This window comes from Rhinatrema bivittatum, chromosome 7 (assembly GCF_901001135.1).
Source record: "Rhinatrema bivittatum chromosome 7, aRhiBiv1.1, whole genome shotgun sequence".
In the NCBI taxonomy this organism is placed as follows: Eukaryota; Metazoa; Chordata; class Amphibia; order Gymnophiona; family Rhinatrematidae; genus Rhinatrema; species Rhinatrema bivittatum.
Genome location: NC_042621.1, coordinates 117,984,479 through 118,003,612, shown reverse-complemented (window position 1 = coordinate 118,003,612; position 19,134 = coordinate 117,984,479). Strand labels below are relative to the sequence as shown.

Genomic DNA, 19,134 nt, shown 5'->3' with positions numbered 1-19,134 from the left:
TTTTTTTTTGGGGGGTTTTCTTTTTTTGCTTTACAATGAAGAAAGGGGGAGGGGAAGGGCTGACCAGCCAATACTAATATTGCTCTAGGATTTTAGCTTAACTCCTCGAAGGTTTGATTGGACAATAATATCATTCTTGGAGGATCCTGGCTAGTAAGAAGGGAGATCTAAAGTTTATACTCCCACTGTATAGGCTATGGGGAGGGGAGGGATTTGGGGATGGGAAATATGGGGGATTATATTATATTCTGTTAAGAGCTGAATGTTCTGTTCATTTGTGAAAAACTTTCTAAAGAAAGGATTAAAAAAAAAATAAAAACTCTCTCTAAGTGCTGTTGGAATAGTGTGATTTAGATAAGAGCCTGATTGATTTTTAATGAGATAGTATTTCTTGCCTATAAATTAAAGGATGAACTAGGGATGGATAGGGAGGGAGGGAAGAGACAGACACTAGAATTAACTCCCTCTGGTTTGCTTATTATCTCAGACACATGCACAGACTAAAGAACATACCCCATTATTTTACCCCTCCTCAAGCGTTTTTTCTAAGTCTTAAGATTTTCCAAAGCAGTTCTTACTGATCTTCTTCTCTCAATGTTCCCACTGGATTGAGGGTCACTGAGCTCTTCCCCTGCAATATATCTTGTGCTTCAAGTCAAAGAGGGAACCTGCACGGAGTGGCAGTTACGAGACAAACACCTTGCTGGCCAGACTGAATAGTTCATTTTGGTCTTTATCGGCTATGATTTATTATGTTGTCATTCTTTCACTATGCTCAGAGAAAAATGAGTGACTTTGTCCGCCCATTTTTATTTCTCTTCTACTTGATAGACCTCCGTCCTAGTATGTGTCATTGATATCCTTGTGAGAGATGCCTTCATGGGGTACTGTAGCCTGGTCTTCTTTCTGATCTAGTAACCCTTGTGCAGCAGATCTTTCGTCTGAATGAGGCAGGATCTTCCTGATTCCTGGATTGGACAATTTGCTCAGTTTGTTTTTATTCTGTACAATACATAAAGATCTCTCGTTTTGCCCCTTCAGCCATCTCGTTTGTGAATTCTTTGTTTTTCTGCTGTCTTCCTTTGATTTTTTTTTTTAAACTCCTGATGGTGCTATGTGACGTGCAAAGGTGGGACTATGCAGTTATTTTCTGCAAGTCTGTATATCCAGACACAAATCGGTGTCTCTGTCTGAGAGACGAGACCCTGAACATTCAGCACGCTGTCAGCCCCACCTTGTGGTTATTTTTGGCACTGCTCTGGCCATGCACAGATCTTAGTGATGGGAAGCATTTGAAACATTTCTTCTCTTTCTCAGTTACCGGTCTTGGATGCAGACTCCCAGTCTCCTGCCTCCAAATGAAAATGTGTACTGATTCTGATGCCATAAAACTACTATACTTTCTATATACAGACATTGCAGTGCATGCAATACTTAGTCTTGCAGGAGAGTGCTGCCCTTTTTGAGATGCATAAAACATACACATTTCCTTCTACCTTTAGGTCTTGCATCTGAAAGACCAGAAACATCCTTGTGTTCAACAATACATGCTTTGCGTTTTTCCCCTAAAGGGCTCAATAGTATTCTCAACTGGTTCCATATCTTCATGCATTTGCCCCATTGCACCTATGCTTTTACAGTTAGTTTCTGGGGGAGGGGGGGGGAAAGATTGCCGGGGGAGTGGGGTGTCGGGGATTGCAATTTCAGGGCTATCAGCCTCTTTTGCCATCTTTGGGAGGGGTGCCTGAAACATTCAGCAGTCACATCAGCCTGCCATGTTGTTGAATGAAAGTTAACCAGAAATATTGTGGAAAGGAGCGCCAAAACACACTTAAAAATCAAAATGCTAGATGCAAATGTGTGCTGCGGAAGCTCTTACAAATGGTTTGTTAACACGTGATAGATCAATAAGGTTGATGCAAGTCAGGCTGATCAAATCAAATTGACAACTTGGTCTTCCTTGTAATGTATTGTATGTGTAGCAAAATTAATCCAGAAGTAAATCAGAAGTAAAAAAATTTCAGCTCGGTCTCTCGACACGGGACCGTTTTCCGCCAAGGCTGCATCGGGAGGGGGTCAGCTTTCACAAGAAACATTTTAACTTTTCGTCTTCAAAAACCTAATACCAGGTATTCATATCTGAGAAACAATTTAAGTACTGTGTACACAGATCATTCAGATGGAGACGGTAAAGGGCAAATTTAGAAAGTTGTTTATATTTGGATCCAGGTATCAAAGCAGAGTACGAACAGAGGCTTGTAAATGCAAAGGGGACAGCTTAGGCATCTCTTGAGGTATAATTAAGTTTCCCGGTCTTATCTCGGCCTGTGAAGTATTTAGCAAGCCCCCAAGAGCCATTTTAATATTAATAAGCTGCTCTGCATACATGAATAAGCCCATTTGCATGCAGCCCTTATTTTACTTACATTGCCCCGGGTTTATTTCGCGATGTCACTTGTGCGAGTGTTGCTAGTATCACACAATAACACAGATCTTGTGTTCATGTATGCATCTTTCCCCTGATAGGCTGGTGTAGCCTGAGAGAAGTAAAGCTGTAGGCTGATCCTCCTCACAGAGCCTCAGTCTGCAAACCGCTATCATACAAAGTGTTCTTTATTTTAAGGCCCGATGGACAGTGGCAGCTCCCGTTGATCCTCAATGGGGCTCTGTGACTCTCCTCCCCTTAATACACATAAGGACATTAGAAGTTGCCATACTGGCTCAGACCCAGCATCCCGTCTTCAACAGCGACACACACTCTGCCCCTACCTTGCATGGAGGATTGCTGCTGGTGCCACTTGTGGAACGGTTCTCTTCTGGCACAGCGCTGGTGTTCAGGTGCCACACAATTCAAACTCACTGAGAGCCCCCCTGTGTGTCATTGGAGGGGGGGGGGACAACACTCCTCCCTCTTTGCTCAGGGGACTGGTCACTTTGGCCAGTGATAATTCTGGCTCTTATATTGAAAATGTTTTGGGTTTTTTTGCCAGAGTGGCCCCTGCTTGAAAACTAGTGAAGGCCACAGAGTTAGATCGTTCCATTCTCAAAGACCCAGGAGGGGGGGGGGAGGTGGGTTAGGGGTAGGCACAGGACTTCATTACTAAGCAATGCCAGTGCTTTTGCGTAATAAAAGGAAAGGGAAGTAAAAGAATGAGGCCGTAGGAAGGAGACGTCATGAGGTTTCTATTTTGAGGAAATCAGGTGTTTTTCTCCTGCTTGAATTCCAGTGGCTTATGTTGAAGGCCAAAGCCTGTGCTGCCTCTCTGGTTTTCGCAGAGATCTGTGGTAATGATGAGAAATCGGATGAGGTGCACATCCCAAAACAGAAAGAGGAGAGAGATTGACCCATTTATCTCCATGGTTTCACCCACCAAGTTGGGGAGGGAGAAAGTTGTTATATTTGCCAAAGGGCTGAAGTGAGGTTACTCATGGTAGTGATAAGCAGCCTGCCAGCCCCTAGCAGAAGATGCAGCAAAGACCTTCAGAGAGCTAAGTCATGTAACATCCTCTTGCTAGGGGTGTGCGTTTGTTTAAAATGAATGGGAAATCAACCCAAAACAGCCCATTTTTGTTTGGGTTCTTTTCCCTGATATGGATGCACAGTGCCTAAGAAAATCCTCAAAATCCTCAGGTCTTTCATTTCTGCAAATAGTGCACACTGTTGCTGCAGACTTGAGAGTAGGGATATGTAGGCAAAAAAATTTTTTGTTCAGTTTTTTGGCCCATTTTCATTTTTGGGGCTTTTCGAAAAACATTTTTGTGTTTTTCCTTTCCTCAAACAATGTGCACTGTTAGCAAATAGTTTGGAAGCACCAAGACACTGCTGCATTCAGGCCATCTTCATGGTGCGCTATTTGCCCAAACAAAAAAACCTGAAAAAAAGTTAAAAAAAAAAAAAAAAAAAGACTTTTTCTATCCTGAAACGAAATTTGACCAATATTGGGCTGAAAAAAAAACCTAAGCAAACTGAAAATATTTTGCCTGCATTTCCCTGTCCTCTAGTTTGTAGCAGTTCTTTAACAGATCAGCATCTGGTCAGAGGGCAAGTCAGGTGTCAGTCAGTGCAAGGAGGCCATTAAAACAGAGGCCTGTAAATTCACTGCCAATACTGAATTAAACCTTTCTGCTGTAAAGCCTGTGAGTTTGCCTAGATACATAAACATAGACATGGTGTGAGAAATGGAATTGCCCTGGTAAACAAAAACAAGAAAACAATACAATTGGAGAAACACACGCTTCAGTCCTGCCTGTAAGTCTTAATTCCAGTGCTTGGGGCCCATGGAAATCACAGGCAATGTCTTCAGCAAGGGGATGATTTTCAGAGCACAGTGTCAGAATTATGAAATTACAACAGGACCGAATAAAAAATAAAATAGGAAAATGAGGGTAGCAATGCTGCTGGCTGCAATGGGCAAAGACTGCCATATGCTGCTGCTGCAGCAGCAGCTGAATAAGCAACCAGCAGACAGGGAAGATCCTTGCAAAAATTTGGATGCACTCCAAAAGCATTTTCAGCCTACCAGAAATGTGATTATATGAACGTTTCCTCTGCAGAGGCAGTAGATCAATATCTTGCCCGCCTGCCCAAAATGGCTTATTCATGTAATTACACAGTTTTACAAGAGAAATTAATCTCGGTCATAGGCATCAAGGACAAGGGAGTTCAGATGAGCATGCTAAGAAACCACATGTTAACTTTGCAAGAAATCAATAGATACGTGTGAACAGACGCTCTGCTGAGCACATCAGAATCTGAAGTGGTATGTCATGTGCGCATGAACAACTGCAGAGGCCTACCAAAAAATGCAAAACACACCAAAACAGCCCACGAGAGAACCAGCACACTGTGCGCTGAAAGCTGTGACTGTTGTTGCAGGGTTCAACATGAAAGTGGCCAATGCCCCCAAGAGCATTGTTTAATGTGTAGAACCAATGGAATGAAACATTGCTATGCTAGAGCACGCAAAGGGTTCTGTTTATTCACCTGCGAGGCATGTTAACTTGTGTTCTTTATTGCCGCTCCCATTGTAGGCGATGGTGGTGGGGTCTGTTCACTAATAATACATAATGCACATCGCAGGTTAGTTAATAGACCTCCAAAGTCGGCAATGGAAAAATGACATCTCGCGTAGTAGAGTTGGGCAACAGTGAACTAAGCAGCAACTCTGACAGTGAAATCCTGTCCTTATTCAACATCAGTGCCATACAGGGACCAAATTCAAAATGTTTGTAAAACGTGCACCTGCACCTTGCAGTGCAACAAGAAATTAAGCCCAAGCCCAAGAGATCAACAACCAGTAGACAGTGGCGCCTCTGTGAATGTGATGGTTTACAAAGAATTTCTTTAGAATTATGCAAGCTGGAGCAGTAGAACTTAGTCATATCAATCCAGATTCCACCTTTATGATAGCACAAGCATCACATCACTAAGATGATATGTGCCACAAGCGAAACACTAAGAGGAAGGGTACACCAGCTGGACCTTCAAGTTCTACACTCAAAACAGGAACCGCTTCTGTCAGCCAGTGCCAGTGAATGCATGAACCTCTTAAAATGAAATCTTTTGCCATAAATTCACACAATAAAGTCACACACATTCTAACAAACTACAAGGTTGTTTTGGAAGAACGGAAAAGTAACCGAGGCATTATTGTTTTTCCAAATAGATCTATTCAGCCATACCAGGTCCCAACAGCACTGAAGGGAGAAATACTGAAGACTGTAAGGCAAATAGAAAAGGATGGTATCATTACAAAAGTACCAGGACCTACAGAATGGATCAGCAGCATCGTAGTGATAGAGAAGCCCAGAAAGCTCCACATCTGCATAGACACAAGTAACAAGGCATCTGTCAGGGCCCATAATGAAAACTTCTACCAGACATGGCCAAGGCAAACACATTTTCAGTCATGAGTGGGAGTTTCATTTGGATGAAGAAAGAAGCCATTGAGTTTTGGACACCCAGCAGGACAATACAGATAGCTGAGAAGCCATCACCAACAAGATGTCCTAACAGGCCTCAAAAGAATCGGCGTCCTAGCAGATAGAATTTTAGTGTGTGCATGTAGAAATACCGTGAAAGAGGCTCTTAATATTAGCTAGAGAAATCAGTCTCAAACTCAACAAAAGAAAGGCTAAGACCATAACTCAAGAAAGTATTGTAAACCAAAACGAACTGAGGAAAGCGAGAGCTGTTCTGCAAGTGCCAACACCTGTGAATGCAAAGGCATCTTCTTTATCAGATGTGATTCTCTCAGACCCTTGCTAGAGGATGGTGCAATGTGGGCTTGCCTACCACAACACGATACAGCTCCCAAGCACATTAAATAATGGGTCACCAAGCATCTCGCACTGAAATATTGGTATGTACTGTAGAAGACAAAGTCACCACTCAGTAGTGTGATGCCAGTGACAGTGGACTTGGAGCAGCTCTCCTACAAAAAGGACTGCCAATAGTTTTTATATCCAGGTCCTTAATCTGAAGTTAACAGAGATACGCAGAGATTGAAAAAGAGTGCCTAGCAATTGTTTGCTTGTGGGGAAAATGTGACCCGTATATCAGAGGACAAAATGTGCGTATGTAGAAACTGAACACAAACCTCTTGAGAATTTTTAAGAAACTACCACTGTTGGCTCCAGAAAGTCTGCCGTGGGTAAGCTGCTGCAGCAGAAATGCTGCCATCTAGATGTAGCCTACAGAAAGGGGCACAGAAATGTAAACCGCAGGACTTATCAAGGACAGCACTGCCCCAGCAACAGAATGGAGATCAGGCAGAGTTAGAAGGGCCTAATCCTGCTGGAACAGAGAGAAACACAAAAGGATATTGAAAGCATCAGTCAAGCCAATTATCGTACCATTTCACACATGAGGACCACAGAGAGTCCAAGAACATACACTATCTGTTAAAAAGCCACAAAACTTGACATTTGGTGTTTCAAATGGCTGGCCAAACGTTCATGAAAAGGCCCCTGAGATCACGTCACAGTATTGGAACTACTGCAGTGAGCTTTGTGTGCAGAACAGTATTATATTCAAAGGCAACAGAATTATGAGGGGAGAGAGCTTATTACAGATACATTGCAGCCCTTGGGACAGAAGCTTGCTTCCAAAAAAAAAACTAGGGATATAGTACACTGGCTAAATATTACTAAAGAAATTAAAAAAAAAACTTATCAGGAATTGTGAAGCTTATACAGAATATCAAACAAAGCAGCAGAAGGAAAACTTTGAACATACGCTATTTTCCCATCAGACCTTGGATCAAGAAGGAGTCAACATTTTAATTTGTAAATAATGCTAACCACCTTATTTCAAGGGCACATGCCAAATGCTCGGTGGTCTGACCTTAAGATGGAGGCCACAGATTGGGACCACATCCCCCTCGCAACAAACGTTGCATCCCCCTCTCGTTTTTTTTTCTCTCCCCCACGCGTTTGCTCGCATCGTGAGATCGGCCCGTGAGCGTGGCGACGGGCACAGATGGATGACGTCACAGGGCGTATTTAAGGGGCCGGCTTGCTCTTGTGTGGCGTTCTCCCGCATTCTGGGCTGCGGGCCAGCGAACGGGTAGCTTGCGTTGGTAAGGCCTGCACACCTCATCAGGTAAAGCGACGTGCTAGGGAGTCCCCGACGAAGATTAAGAAGGATTCTGGTGGAGATGCCCACCATGTTTTCTTCAGCGAGCAGGGGGAGTCAGGACAAGCGGCATGGCCGATTTATAGTCCCGGCCCATGAGATTGGGTGCGTGCAAGGCCACGGACGCTGGCAGGAGCAAAAAAAAAAAAAAAAAAGCTGCCGAAACGCCGTCATAAGGAGGAACCAGACACTGCCAGCAACCCAGGCCACACACCCAACCATGGGGGGGTCGCACATGGAAATGCATGATGGGCTTGACTTAGACCCCGCTCATCAGGGACCTTATATATTATTACTAAGAGATAGACGAACCTATGCAATCATATTAATTGAAAAAAGAATGTAGCACGTCAGCAGACACCACGTATCAGACCGTATCGCCTCAGGTAATGGAGCACAGGTCACCAGCAAGGAATTTGTATAATTTTGCCAAAGAATGGGAGTTTTTCCATATTTCAGCATCTCCATGCAACAGTCAATCCATTGGTAAAGCTGAATCAACTGTGCAAAAACTCTTAAAAGTTTCAAAGAAAAGATGTAAAGGCTATCATGGAATGACGCAGGGTTCCTATTGAAAACATAAATCAAAAGGAGAGATGTCAAAATTTTCTTGAATGAAAAATTGCTCAGAGTGAAAGCAATTAATAAATAAGCACCAGTGGGACGTCATCTATTACAGTAGAGATTTTTATAACTATATCCACTAAGGTTCACGATAGAATCATGTGTCCTAGTCTTTTCTTTTTTTTAAATACATTTTTTTGCAAATCTGAAAAGTGTATTTAACAGCAACCAAATGTTATTTGATGGGAATATGAATAAAATACTCCTTCAATCAATGCACTTCCATACTGTAGTGTAGTGCCTGACAGACTGTGTTTTGCCATACTGTGTCTGCTCCTGGGGGACTGACTCAAAGCAGGAACCACATGATTTTCAGAGTATGCAGAAACATTTCAAAATGGCCATGATGCCACGGGAAGTCGGCAACATACCTGCCTATTTTCTGTAGCCAGTGAGTTCACATGATTAAGTTCACACCCACTACTTGCAGCCCATTAAGTTCATAGAGATATTAAGTCCCCACCCAGTTGTTAAAATGTTTTCTCTTTATTTTGCAGTGCAGGATTTGCAAAATAAGGGTTTGATACTAAATAAATATGAGAAAGGGGGCGTGGGGTGTTGAGATTGACAGCCTGTCCTTCACTAGGAGGAGATGTAGGAAAGCTAAGTGATGCAGCATCCTCTATAGCAGTACTCAAGCAGGTCAGCATCTAGTCAGAGGAGGGTAAGCTACAGGAGTTGGGCAGTCTAAGGAAGCAGCTAAAGCAGCAAACCTGTACTCAGGTTTTAGTCACCACAACAAAGTTGCTATAAAGCCTGTGGGTTTGACAGGAAACAAAACCACACACAGCCACGAAGCACGTGGCAATCTTCTTTCCAAGACAGGGGACAAATGCCTTCTCATCCACATGGGCTACGTGGGTTTCTGGGTAGTCTTTCAAGAATTTTAAGGACTATGTCTTAAGATGCGAAAGGCTGAACCTACATGTTTACTCCTTTGTGTGTGTGCATCTTTACTCACATAGTAAGGATTTTAGCACACAAAAAATGGGAGTAAAAATGTGCACACAAATTAGTGCTCCTCCGTGTTAATGAAGGAATTAGGTGGGGTAAAGGTAATTAACATTTCTGGAGCTAATTTTAGTCAGTGGTGCTGTGCCAGTGTGGTCTCAGATCTGAAGTTACCTGGGTGTGCGGTTCTGGGCTCAGGACTGCCGGGTTCAGTGTGGACCACAACACCTGGGATCCCCGGGTCTGGAACCAGGCTAGCACAGCACAGTTGACTAACTCTGGCCCCAAACAGTTTAGTTAACTTTACTCCACCCCAATCCAAGAGTTACATTTCCAAGCCTAAATAAAACTTGGCTAAGCATGGGGGGGGGGGGGGGGGTAACTGAGTCTGGGATCCTGAGTCAGAGATGCAGAATGTTTATGTGCACTAGGTAAATTCTGTTGGCTAGGCATTATAGTAGTGTGATTGCCCCCAACGTGCTGCCCTCACTCTTGTCCATTGTTGTTAGCTTGTGCTTCTTTGGATTTGCATAAGACCTGGGAGAACAGCTGGCAGTACAGCTGCTGGTCAGTCCGCATGACAGCGGAATGGTAGGGTTTATGCAGCGAACAGGAGAAGCATAAGATGCCTTCCCCAAAAACCTTGCAGTTTCTCATACAGCAGTTTTGCATACAATGATGACAATTGCACTAAGTGCTTGCCCCAAAGAGAAGCTCTTTTTAGTTATTTATGCCTGTCTAGGGCAACTTTTCAGTTCTGTGTGTCCAGATCATGTTTTTCCCCCATAAATCGTGTTCTCTGTGTGATGCATGTTTTTGTATGCACACTTTTCGGTTAGCGCATTTGTTCTCTTTAACTCATTATGCATTAGCATGCCATTAGTTTATGGCATCAGGAGTTAATTCAGTTTCTACTGCATGAGTAATGAAAATGTGAGCTAAAATTTAGCTTAATATTTATTCATGTTTTATTACTTTGACCCTACAATGATTCTTGTAATTGTCTTGAAAAAGGTGGTGCAGTTGCCATGTTTGCCCACCCAAATGTATGGCAATATATGGATACCTTTTCATTGGACTAACAATACATTTCTTGACCAGCCTTTGGGAGCTAACACTCCAGGTCCAAAGAGCATTAGCAAGCTGGAGCAAAAGACGAGGTTACACGCAGGGCTGGATTTAAGCTTATGGTGCTGATAGGCAGAGGACTGGGGGCAGAACGGTTCACCTCTGGAAATTGGGAAAACAGCAGGGGGAGTTTGTTTTTTTGGGCACCTTCAGAATTTGGTGATCTTTGGCATTTGCCTGCACTGCCTTTGCCTAAATCCGGGCTTGATACCTGCGTATTCAAGTGAATCATAGATTCCATTCAATGGGAGAAGGGGGATTGATGTGTTGGCAGACTGATATAAGTCCTGAATATTAATCATGATTGACTTCCTGACCTTCTCTTGTGATTGCTGGGGGAAATCTTGCATGCTCGGTGCTACTTGCTCTGTTTTCAAGATAACTTCAGCAGAATCGGTTTCCCCCTGAGCTTTGGCAGTGGGGTGAATGAGTGGAACATGTAAAGCGTTTCGGTGGTGCTTGTGATGGTTTTTCACACGGTCAGTTTAGTGAATCTGGTTGGCACATTTGCCTCAGTTGCCTCATGATTCTGTCGTACCAGAGGGATAGGAAGGCATGACAGCGGTAGAAGATGATGGCTGGGGTTGAAAAATGGGATTGCTAAACAAGAAACTGAAACAAAGATGAGAATTTTTTTCATGCTAATGGTTTTCTCTCCCCTCCCACCCGTAGCCAGAGAACTTGCTGCTGGCAAGTAAAACAAAGGGTGCTGCAGTGAAACTGGCCGATTTTGGGCTGGCCATTGAAGTGCAGGGGGACCAGCAGGCCTGGTTTGGTAAGAATATATATATATTTTATTTTTTTTATTTGTTTCAAATAGTTGCATGCACCCATATAATACTCAGGAAGTCTGCTGCTAGTACTGCAGTCGTGTGGATATAGAAGTGTGTGGGATATAGCGTAGCTTTTATCTTCTGGGTATGTGAGGAAGGCAGTCGGATCTCCTCTTCTCCAGTGATTATAGCTGTTATTCTGGGAGGGGCATCCAGCCATCAGCAGAGCAAAACACATTTACTGTAAAACAAAAACAACAAAAAAAGCCTGATGGCCCTAGTGTCAGCACCATGAAACCACCATGCAGGAGACCTGTGTTTTGATTCAAAGTCCGAAAGCAAAGCATGTCAAGCAGCTCTGTCTGAATTTTCAAGAAGGCTCCTCGCCCAGTAAAAAAAAACGTTGCTTTGTTAATATAGATAAGGCTTTGGGAGTGACCTGCACGGAGCAGCAGTTACAACCATAAGAAACTTGCTGGGCAGACTGGATGGAGCTGTCAATACTATGTTACTATGATTCCAGCTTCTGCTCATTGTGTGTGCTGTAAAAGCAGTGTTCTCACAGCTCCTTGGAGGAGAGTGTTCCTGCCTTTGCACAGCAGCGACACCCAGTGGTGAAAGGCGAGATGTTCAAATCCCAGATTCCAGAAGGAGCTGTGGTCTGTCCTCTCTTGGCAGCGGCTGTTACTGCAATAGCAGGGGTAGAATGGGGAGGCAGAAAATGGTGCCGTAGATCACTAGCAAGGGAATATTTTATGGCAAAGTTTGCCAAGCAGTCACTGCTTCAGAAGAATAATTTTGAGTAGTAGTCAAAATTACCATACGATAATTTAATTAAATTGTCTGACTTTCATCTGGTGACAGTTTTGTCCCCAGCTCTGTTCAGTCTCCTCTTTGTGTCTGTTTTGGAGGACGAGGGAGAAATTCATTCAAATTTTTTTCTTTCCAAACACCTTTCTCCTTGTGTTCTAGTTCTCTGTAAACACTCCCTTCCTCTCTCTCCTCCTCTAAATCACAACTCCCCTTTTTTCTCTCTCTCTCTCCCTCCCTCCAACCTCTTCTCTTCTCCACACCTGTCTCACTTCACCTCCTTTTCTCCCACCACCCATCCATCAGCAGGCGATTCTATTTCTCCATCGGCAAGCACCTCGCTCCCTTCAGATCTCTCCCTCTTCCTGGAGCTTCTCTCTCTCTCTCTCTGACAACCACCTTCCTTGATGGACTTTCACTGCGCTGTGTCCTTCAGGATTCCAGGTGATACGGCACAGATCCTTCCCCCCCCCCCCAGGGCCTGGCCAGCGACTCCCGCATCCTGCTGTAGCAGTCGCACCAGCGGAGAGCGCTTGATTTTCTATCGCAGCGATGCCAGCTCAAACTTTTTTTTGTATTTTGCAATCTGATACCAGTAAAATAGTGTCCTGCCCCCTAGAGACCTGGTTTAGATGGAGCTAGAAGCCCTAAGGAGCAGGAGAAAATTGCTGGAGGGGTGGGGGGAAGGGGAATAAAACGATCAGTAAAGGCCTCTTTAGCAGTCAGATTCTCGTGAAAGATGGAGTGCAAGCCCTGGCCGAGGACAGCATGACGTGGAGGCCTGCCCAGTTTCTCTAGATGTGGCGTTTGTCCCCTGTCACCAGCGCAAGCAGCTTATGACTCTGGCTTCTGATTTTAATTCTTCATACACTGTAAATTTAAGTGATTACTTTTCAGGCAGGTAAGGTTTTGGTTTTTTTTTTGGGGGGGGGTGGTAATAATATGCGGTGATCAGTGTTTTCACCGCACCCAGCAGTACTTCTGCATTTTCCAGTTGATTGATTCAGTTTAATCACGCTTAATTCTATTTTTCATATAAAACATTTTTTTTTTTTTAAACACTGCCCTGGTGCTCTCCCTCCATCCCAGCAGTTCTCTCGCAGCCCAAGTGCTGAATTGAATTAATGCTAAAAACAAAAAAATAGTGCAACCTCGGTTCTCATCCCCCACCCCACCCCGAGCACCCTTCACAGTCCAAGCACAGCCCCCGCAGCCTTGGCATTCACTTTGCGGCTCCCTTCTGGTCGCTGGCTGTAGCAGCTGGATGAGGTTTGCAGGTCTCCCCTACCCGTTTCTGCTCGGGTTGTTGGCCATGAGAGCAAAGTGGGAAGGGCTGGCGGTAGCAGCCTGGAGAGGCTTCCTCAGAGAGCTGGGAAACTTGATCTCACTGCCAGAGAGCCAAGGGGGGAAATGACATCAACTACGAGGCAGATCTCTTTTCATGGGGGCTTTGGTTATAACTGGAAAACCCAAATTCCTCCTTGGGGGTGGTTTATTGGGGAGGGGGGTGTTGTTATAATCAAAAATCTGAAGCCCTATTTATATCTAAGGTAGGATATCACTATATAGCATAATTTTAGGGGGGGATTTTGTAATAAAGTGCTGTATGTTAACACAGTATGCGCTTTAATTAAACAAGTGCATGACAGCCTTTGAACTTTTTGTGTGGCATTAGTGCTCTTTACCAATGAGATTACCCAGTTGGCTGACATGCCGCCTCCCTTGTGTCCTGGTAAAGTTATTGCATACGAGGAAGGGCAGTCAACGGCTGCATGTTGGGCGGCAGGGACATTTTTCCCTGCCATAGTAGTTTTTATGTATTAAACTTGATACACATCTGCAAGTGTAAAATTCATAAGCAATGTGTATAGCAAGTCAATATCTTTTCCCCTTGCTGTATTGAGAGTGGTACCTCTTGCAAATGTGGACTGGCAGCGTTTTCATCCACTGCCATGAATGGAAAGAAAACCAACAGTTTTTGGGTCCAGATGATTCATTTAATCAAACTAGCACACATTTTACGGTGCCATCTTTGGAACGTTAAGGTCCCTTCTTTGGGCATTGACCAAACTTGGATCAGGAGTTGCATGAAAGGTGTAATAAGTTCAGTACGGATCTTCTCCTGCCACATTCTTGAGCAGTTTGGGGGAGGGGAGATGTCTGTTGCAGATGTTTTTCCTCTTTATTGGTTCCTGACCTGCCCATGATCGCTTCAGTAAGATGTCTGACAACTGGCTCAATCAGTTCTTTCTTAGCACCTCGGAAAGGCTCAACTCTGCTGGATAAATACAATATTGCTATAGCAGAATAATTTCAGATTCTGCAGAATGGGGTCCTATCAGTCTTTGAAATGATGGATATTTTGAAATGTGCACACCACAACCAGCTCTGGGGTGGAAAGCCAGGCTTTAGCAGTTGGTGCTTGGCCTACACGGGAGGTCTCTGAGGGAAGGGGAAACGGTGTAGTTATTGCCCTGTTGAAGTTGGGTGAACTGAGACACAGAGGGGGAACGGCGTAAGGCCAAACAGAATTAGTGGAAGAGTAGGATTTGAACCCGATGTCCAGGAGTTATTACTCTTAATCAACTGGTCAAAGCACTAGCATGCATCATCTTATATAATCATGAAATGATAGATGATGTGGGAAGAAAGAGTTTAAATTGATGTGTGTAACATTTTTCAGTGCTTTATCTTCTTGTCTCTTGGAACAGGGTTTGCTGGTACTCCAGGTTATCTGTCCCCTGAGGTCCTACGAAAAGATCCCTACGGGAAGCCTGTGGACATCTGGGCGTGCGGTAAGATCCTAAAAACTGTTGATACTGGTGTAATGGTGTTAACACTCAACTTCTTAGTGCAGTATAATACTGATACCGAGGAAAAGAGAGAGCTCTGTGCTTATGAATCCACAAGGAACTGCAATTCAGGTCTGGGATTCACCAAACCTTGTGACTGGGCTGAAACGTAAGGTCTCTGGAAACTGGAGCCAGCTGAGAACCAGGGGGAAAGTGTCTGCTTTTGTTCAGTATGCAACGTAAATTAAAATACATCGGATTCACTTAATATGTGTGTGTCCATCCAAATTATATTTTGAAATAGGAATGCACTGACAGGCAGTGAGAGGAGATGAGCTTAGATTGCATGTCCTGCCTCCTCCTCCGTGGTGAGGACTTGGGGCAGAAAAAAGGACTTCTGGCAAGTTGTGCTAAGAGATAAGAGTATGTAACCGCTAACAGTTCAAAGATTTTAGGTATAAATTGGAGGACACTGGAGTTGGGTGGAAGGAGCGCCTTGGGGATGGGAGATGGTGGAGAATGCCAGTTATCAAGGAAACCTCAAAAGGACGCAGTAGCAGCTGTCGTGGTAGGCTGAGGCTTGACCCTGGCGTTGTGAGGAAAAGACCACAGGGAGGGAGACCCGAGGGACAAGGGAGGAGGGGGAAGGATCACTGGGAGCCAGGGCAAGGAATATGAATATGAAAGAGATGTGCTATTTATTTGTTAGCTTGTTCACATTTTATTATTTGCTTTTCCTTGGAGCCTGAAGGCAAATCACAGTAATGATGATAAAAACAATATAATAAAACGCATCAGTTACACATTATACTACAAAAAATAACCGTATAACCCCCAAACATGCACCCAGCAGCAAAATCTCCAGTGGTATTTTCCTGTAAGGTAAGATTTTACCACTCGTTCTTATTGTAGCAGGTCACAATTTTGTGCTTAACTGCCTAGCCAGAGGAAAAGACCACAAACATTATCCCATCCCTACAGGGTGCAGTTCCCTAAACATTACATTAAATGTATTCCAGAAGGCCATTAAAACGAGTCTCTTAAACCAGTGCTTCTTAACATTTTGTGTGCCAGGGTCTGGCTAGCTACCTTCCTTAAATTACAAAGACCAGTTGCAGCACTGATGGGATGCTGGGTGAGGGATATACTCCCTCCCCTACCAGGTCTTTAATCTCATGGATCAGCCTTGTAGCTGATCTGTAGTAAAAGACAGCTCTTATTTTTTTTACTCTCCCTTCTCTCTCCCTGTCAGCCAACAATATTATCCTCAGAAAAGAAAAAAAAACCACACACCTTCTGTTCCCTCCCAGCCAGACATCAGTTGATCACTGATTTAAAAAAACAAAAAAATTCTCTTTACCTTCCCACTCTGTCATCCAGCAGCTCATTATTAAAATAATAATAATCATCATAATTCCTCTCTCCCCTCCACATCTAAGCAGGAGTAAAATTTCCAGTGCTAGGGAAATAGAAGTTATGCTCGTTCACCTCTCTGCATTGGGAGGAAATAGGCAATGCTCTCATTAGCATGCGATTTCCATGCGAGGGGGCTTAACTTAAATGCACAGTGTTGTGTGCGTATTTTTGGAGTGGAAACCTCCTTGCTACATCAGCAGTAAAGTGTACACTCAAAAATGGGCGCACAACTACAAGTTAAACTGTGCGTTCTGCCTGGCGCATCGTTAGATTGTAAGCCCTCTCGAGACAGGGGAAAATACCTTCATTTATTAAAACTTAATATCCCATTGAATAAAACATGTTACCTACTGTACCTGAAGTAACTCGCCTTGAGCCAGTGAAAAGGTGTGAGCTAAATATTTTTAAAATATTTTTACTTCTATTAATATCCCTGCTGCATGGACTTATTTTTTCCCAGTTGAGGCTCGACCAGAGGCCTGATCTCTGGGAGGGGAGAAACTGCAGCTGAATGTTAACAAGCCTGCATGAAACTCAAGTCAGCATCTGCTCCTCTCCTAGGCCTCGTAATGGTTTTGTCGTCTCCTGGCTTCTGTACGGAAGGAGGGGGGTGGGGGGATCCCTGAGAGCAGAGCAGACCCCGTTTGAATCTCACACAGGTTTATTAACATTCAACTGCAAGTCCTCCAGTCCCGGGCATGGGGGCTACAGGACCAGCCCCAGCTGCATAGAAAAAGGTCTGCAGGCCCGGGTAGGTGAGGAGGGTTAGGAAAAGTCTCTGCTGGCTGTGGTGCATGGTACGGTGCAGCTGTAGGGCCGGTCTTGCTTCCTCCTCACCTTCCTGCATTCACTGTCGCTCTGGTACTAGTGGTTGGGGAGCACTGTTTAAAATCACTTTTACCATGGCGTTATGTTACGCACGCTCGCTTTGTTTTACCATCACAGATTACCGAGGATTGCAGAATCAGTGGGGACCACGCTCCTTCTGCCGGCCCAAGCTGAGAGCACCTGAGGCCTGGAGTGGTTAGCACTCTCCTCCCTGGCTCACAGAGATGATCACTGTAGGGCCCTACAGCTTAAGGCTGGCAGGGCTAGTTATCCACATGCCAGCCCAAAGAGAGAGCACTGCAGGGTCGAGAGAGGCTGTGCTTGACAAGGGTTCCTGTTCCTTGTCTTCTAGCTTAAAAGAGAGCGTGGGAAATGGGATGTATTTGGGTCAGCAGGATTCCCCCATTTCCCTGCTGGCCTCGAAGAGGGGGCAGGTAGGCAAAAGGGCTAGAGAGGAGCTGAGGGCATGGAGGGGGAAGGCATTTGAGCAATGGGAACTGAAGGATGGAAGTGCAGAGGAGCTTGAAAGGAAGAGGAGAGGAGACTAGAAAAGGAGCTAGGGTGGAGGAGGACGAGAAGCTAGATGTAAAGAGGCTTTAGGGATAAAGAACAGAGCTGGAGCTGAAGAGGAGAGGGGGGAAAAAATGGAGACCAAGAAAGTACATGAAGGAAGGAAAGGTAATAAAATAGAGATGATGGAGGAAATCTGAGGAGGAGTTCCCAGCCGCAGTTACATGCATTTCTATCAGTGCACAAGTCCTCCCCAGATATGTGTATGTGTGTGTGTGTGTGTGTGTGACAGATAGTGTGTGTGTGTGTGTGTGACAGATAGTGTGTGTGCACACGCAAATGCAAAACTAGAGGGTATGTGTGTTATAAAAATAGTTAACATTTTTTCAGCGTATACAAGGAAGTGATAATGCTTACAGACACGAGACTGAAATGGGCTGGTGAGGCTGTTGTTAAGTAATGTTTGCTTTCTATACAAGCAACACTGCAGTGTACTAATAGTAAAAGCTAAAAATATGTGCTCAGTGATGTGCACCATTTTGTAACGTGCATCTGTCATTTACCAAACCTGGTGGTGCCCAGTCGCTCCTGTCATGTCATCCATACAGTTTGCATTCTGGGAAGGTCCTGGTAGACTGGGCTGAAGATATTTGCTTTTACTGAGCATGTGATCATTGTGGTTATAATAACTTCCTTGCGCCCAGAAGACATTTCATTAACATTTGTGCCTTCCTCTCCCAGGAGTGATCCTGTATATTTTACTAGTGGGTTACCCTCCATTTTGGGATGAAGATCAACACAAGCTGTATCAACAGATCAAAGCCGGAGCATATGATGTAAGGAAACTTTGCAATGTCAAATCTGTCTCCCTCCTATTCAGTGAACCTCATCCCCCCCATAGAACCGGTGCGGCATAAGAGGATAATCTGGTGCTCTCAGATGCCCTTGACGTTTTCCCTGTAATTGGGCCATGCTGTCACCTTGACTATATGTGTAGTAACGAGGCTTTGGTGCTGGATTATCCCAAGCTGCAGCTGTTTCTTAGGAGTCCATTTTTGCACCGAAGCAAAGACCATGCATGCTGGTTTTTTTTGTTTGGTTTTTTTTTTTACCTAAAGGCTTTCCACCAATTTTTTTTTTTTTTTAAAGGGAAAATCTGCGCTCGTCAGCTTTGAAATTTGTTGTGGGGGTTCCAAGTAGTGTGGTTGCTTGCACCGGCTTTTTCTGCAGCTGGATGCTTGCTGAAAAAGTGCGCAGGAAGATTGGAAAATACCATCTGCACGTGCACGTTTCTTCCTCTTTGGCGCGGCTCAACATATGCCTGGCATGGAACCAAGCGCAAAGGCTTCTAGCCACGTTGAGGGGGAGGGGAGGTTGCAGGGAGCTGGTTAATGCAAGGTACATGCTTTTTACCTGTCGCTTTGAAAGTTGTTCTTTTTATCTTTTGCAAAGGAAACATAGAATACAGTGGCAGATAAAACCACAAGGCCCATCCGGTCTGCCCATTCTCTTTTCCTATTTTTCCCCGCAGCTAAGCAGGCCTGTTGTCTTGCCCCACATTTTCCTGAATTCTGATCCTGTTTCTGTCTCCACCACCTGACTTGGGAAGCTCTTCCATGCACACAGCACTCCGCAGGCAGTAGAACCGGGCATGGCCTGACCAACA

The 19,134-nt window shown here is 44.4% G+C and overlaps 1 protein-coding gene across 24 annotated transcripts in view; it reads left to right on the top strand.

The window, feature by feature from the left end:
• The window catches only part of CAMK2G (calcium/calmodulin dependent protein kinase II gamma), a 425,093-nt gene that overhangs the window by 282,757 nt on the left and 123,202 nt on the right, over window positions 1-19,134 (top strand). For all 24 annotated transcript variants that reach the window (XM_029608983.1, XM_029608982.1, XM_029608986.1 and 21 more), the window contains exons 7-9: window positions 11,012-11,114; window positions 14,634-14,717; window positions 18,210-18,304. In XM_029608983.1, coding sequence (XP_029464843.1) covers window positions 11,012-11,114; window positions 14,634-14,717; window positions 18,210-18,304 — 282 coding nt within the window. The remainder of the gene's footprint in view (window positions 1-11,011; window positions 11,115-14,633; window positions 14,718-18,209; window positions 18,305-19,134) is intronic.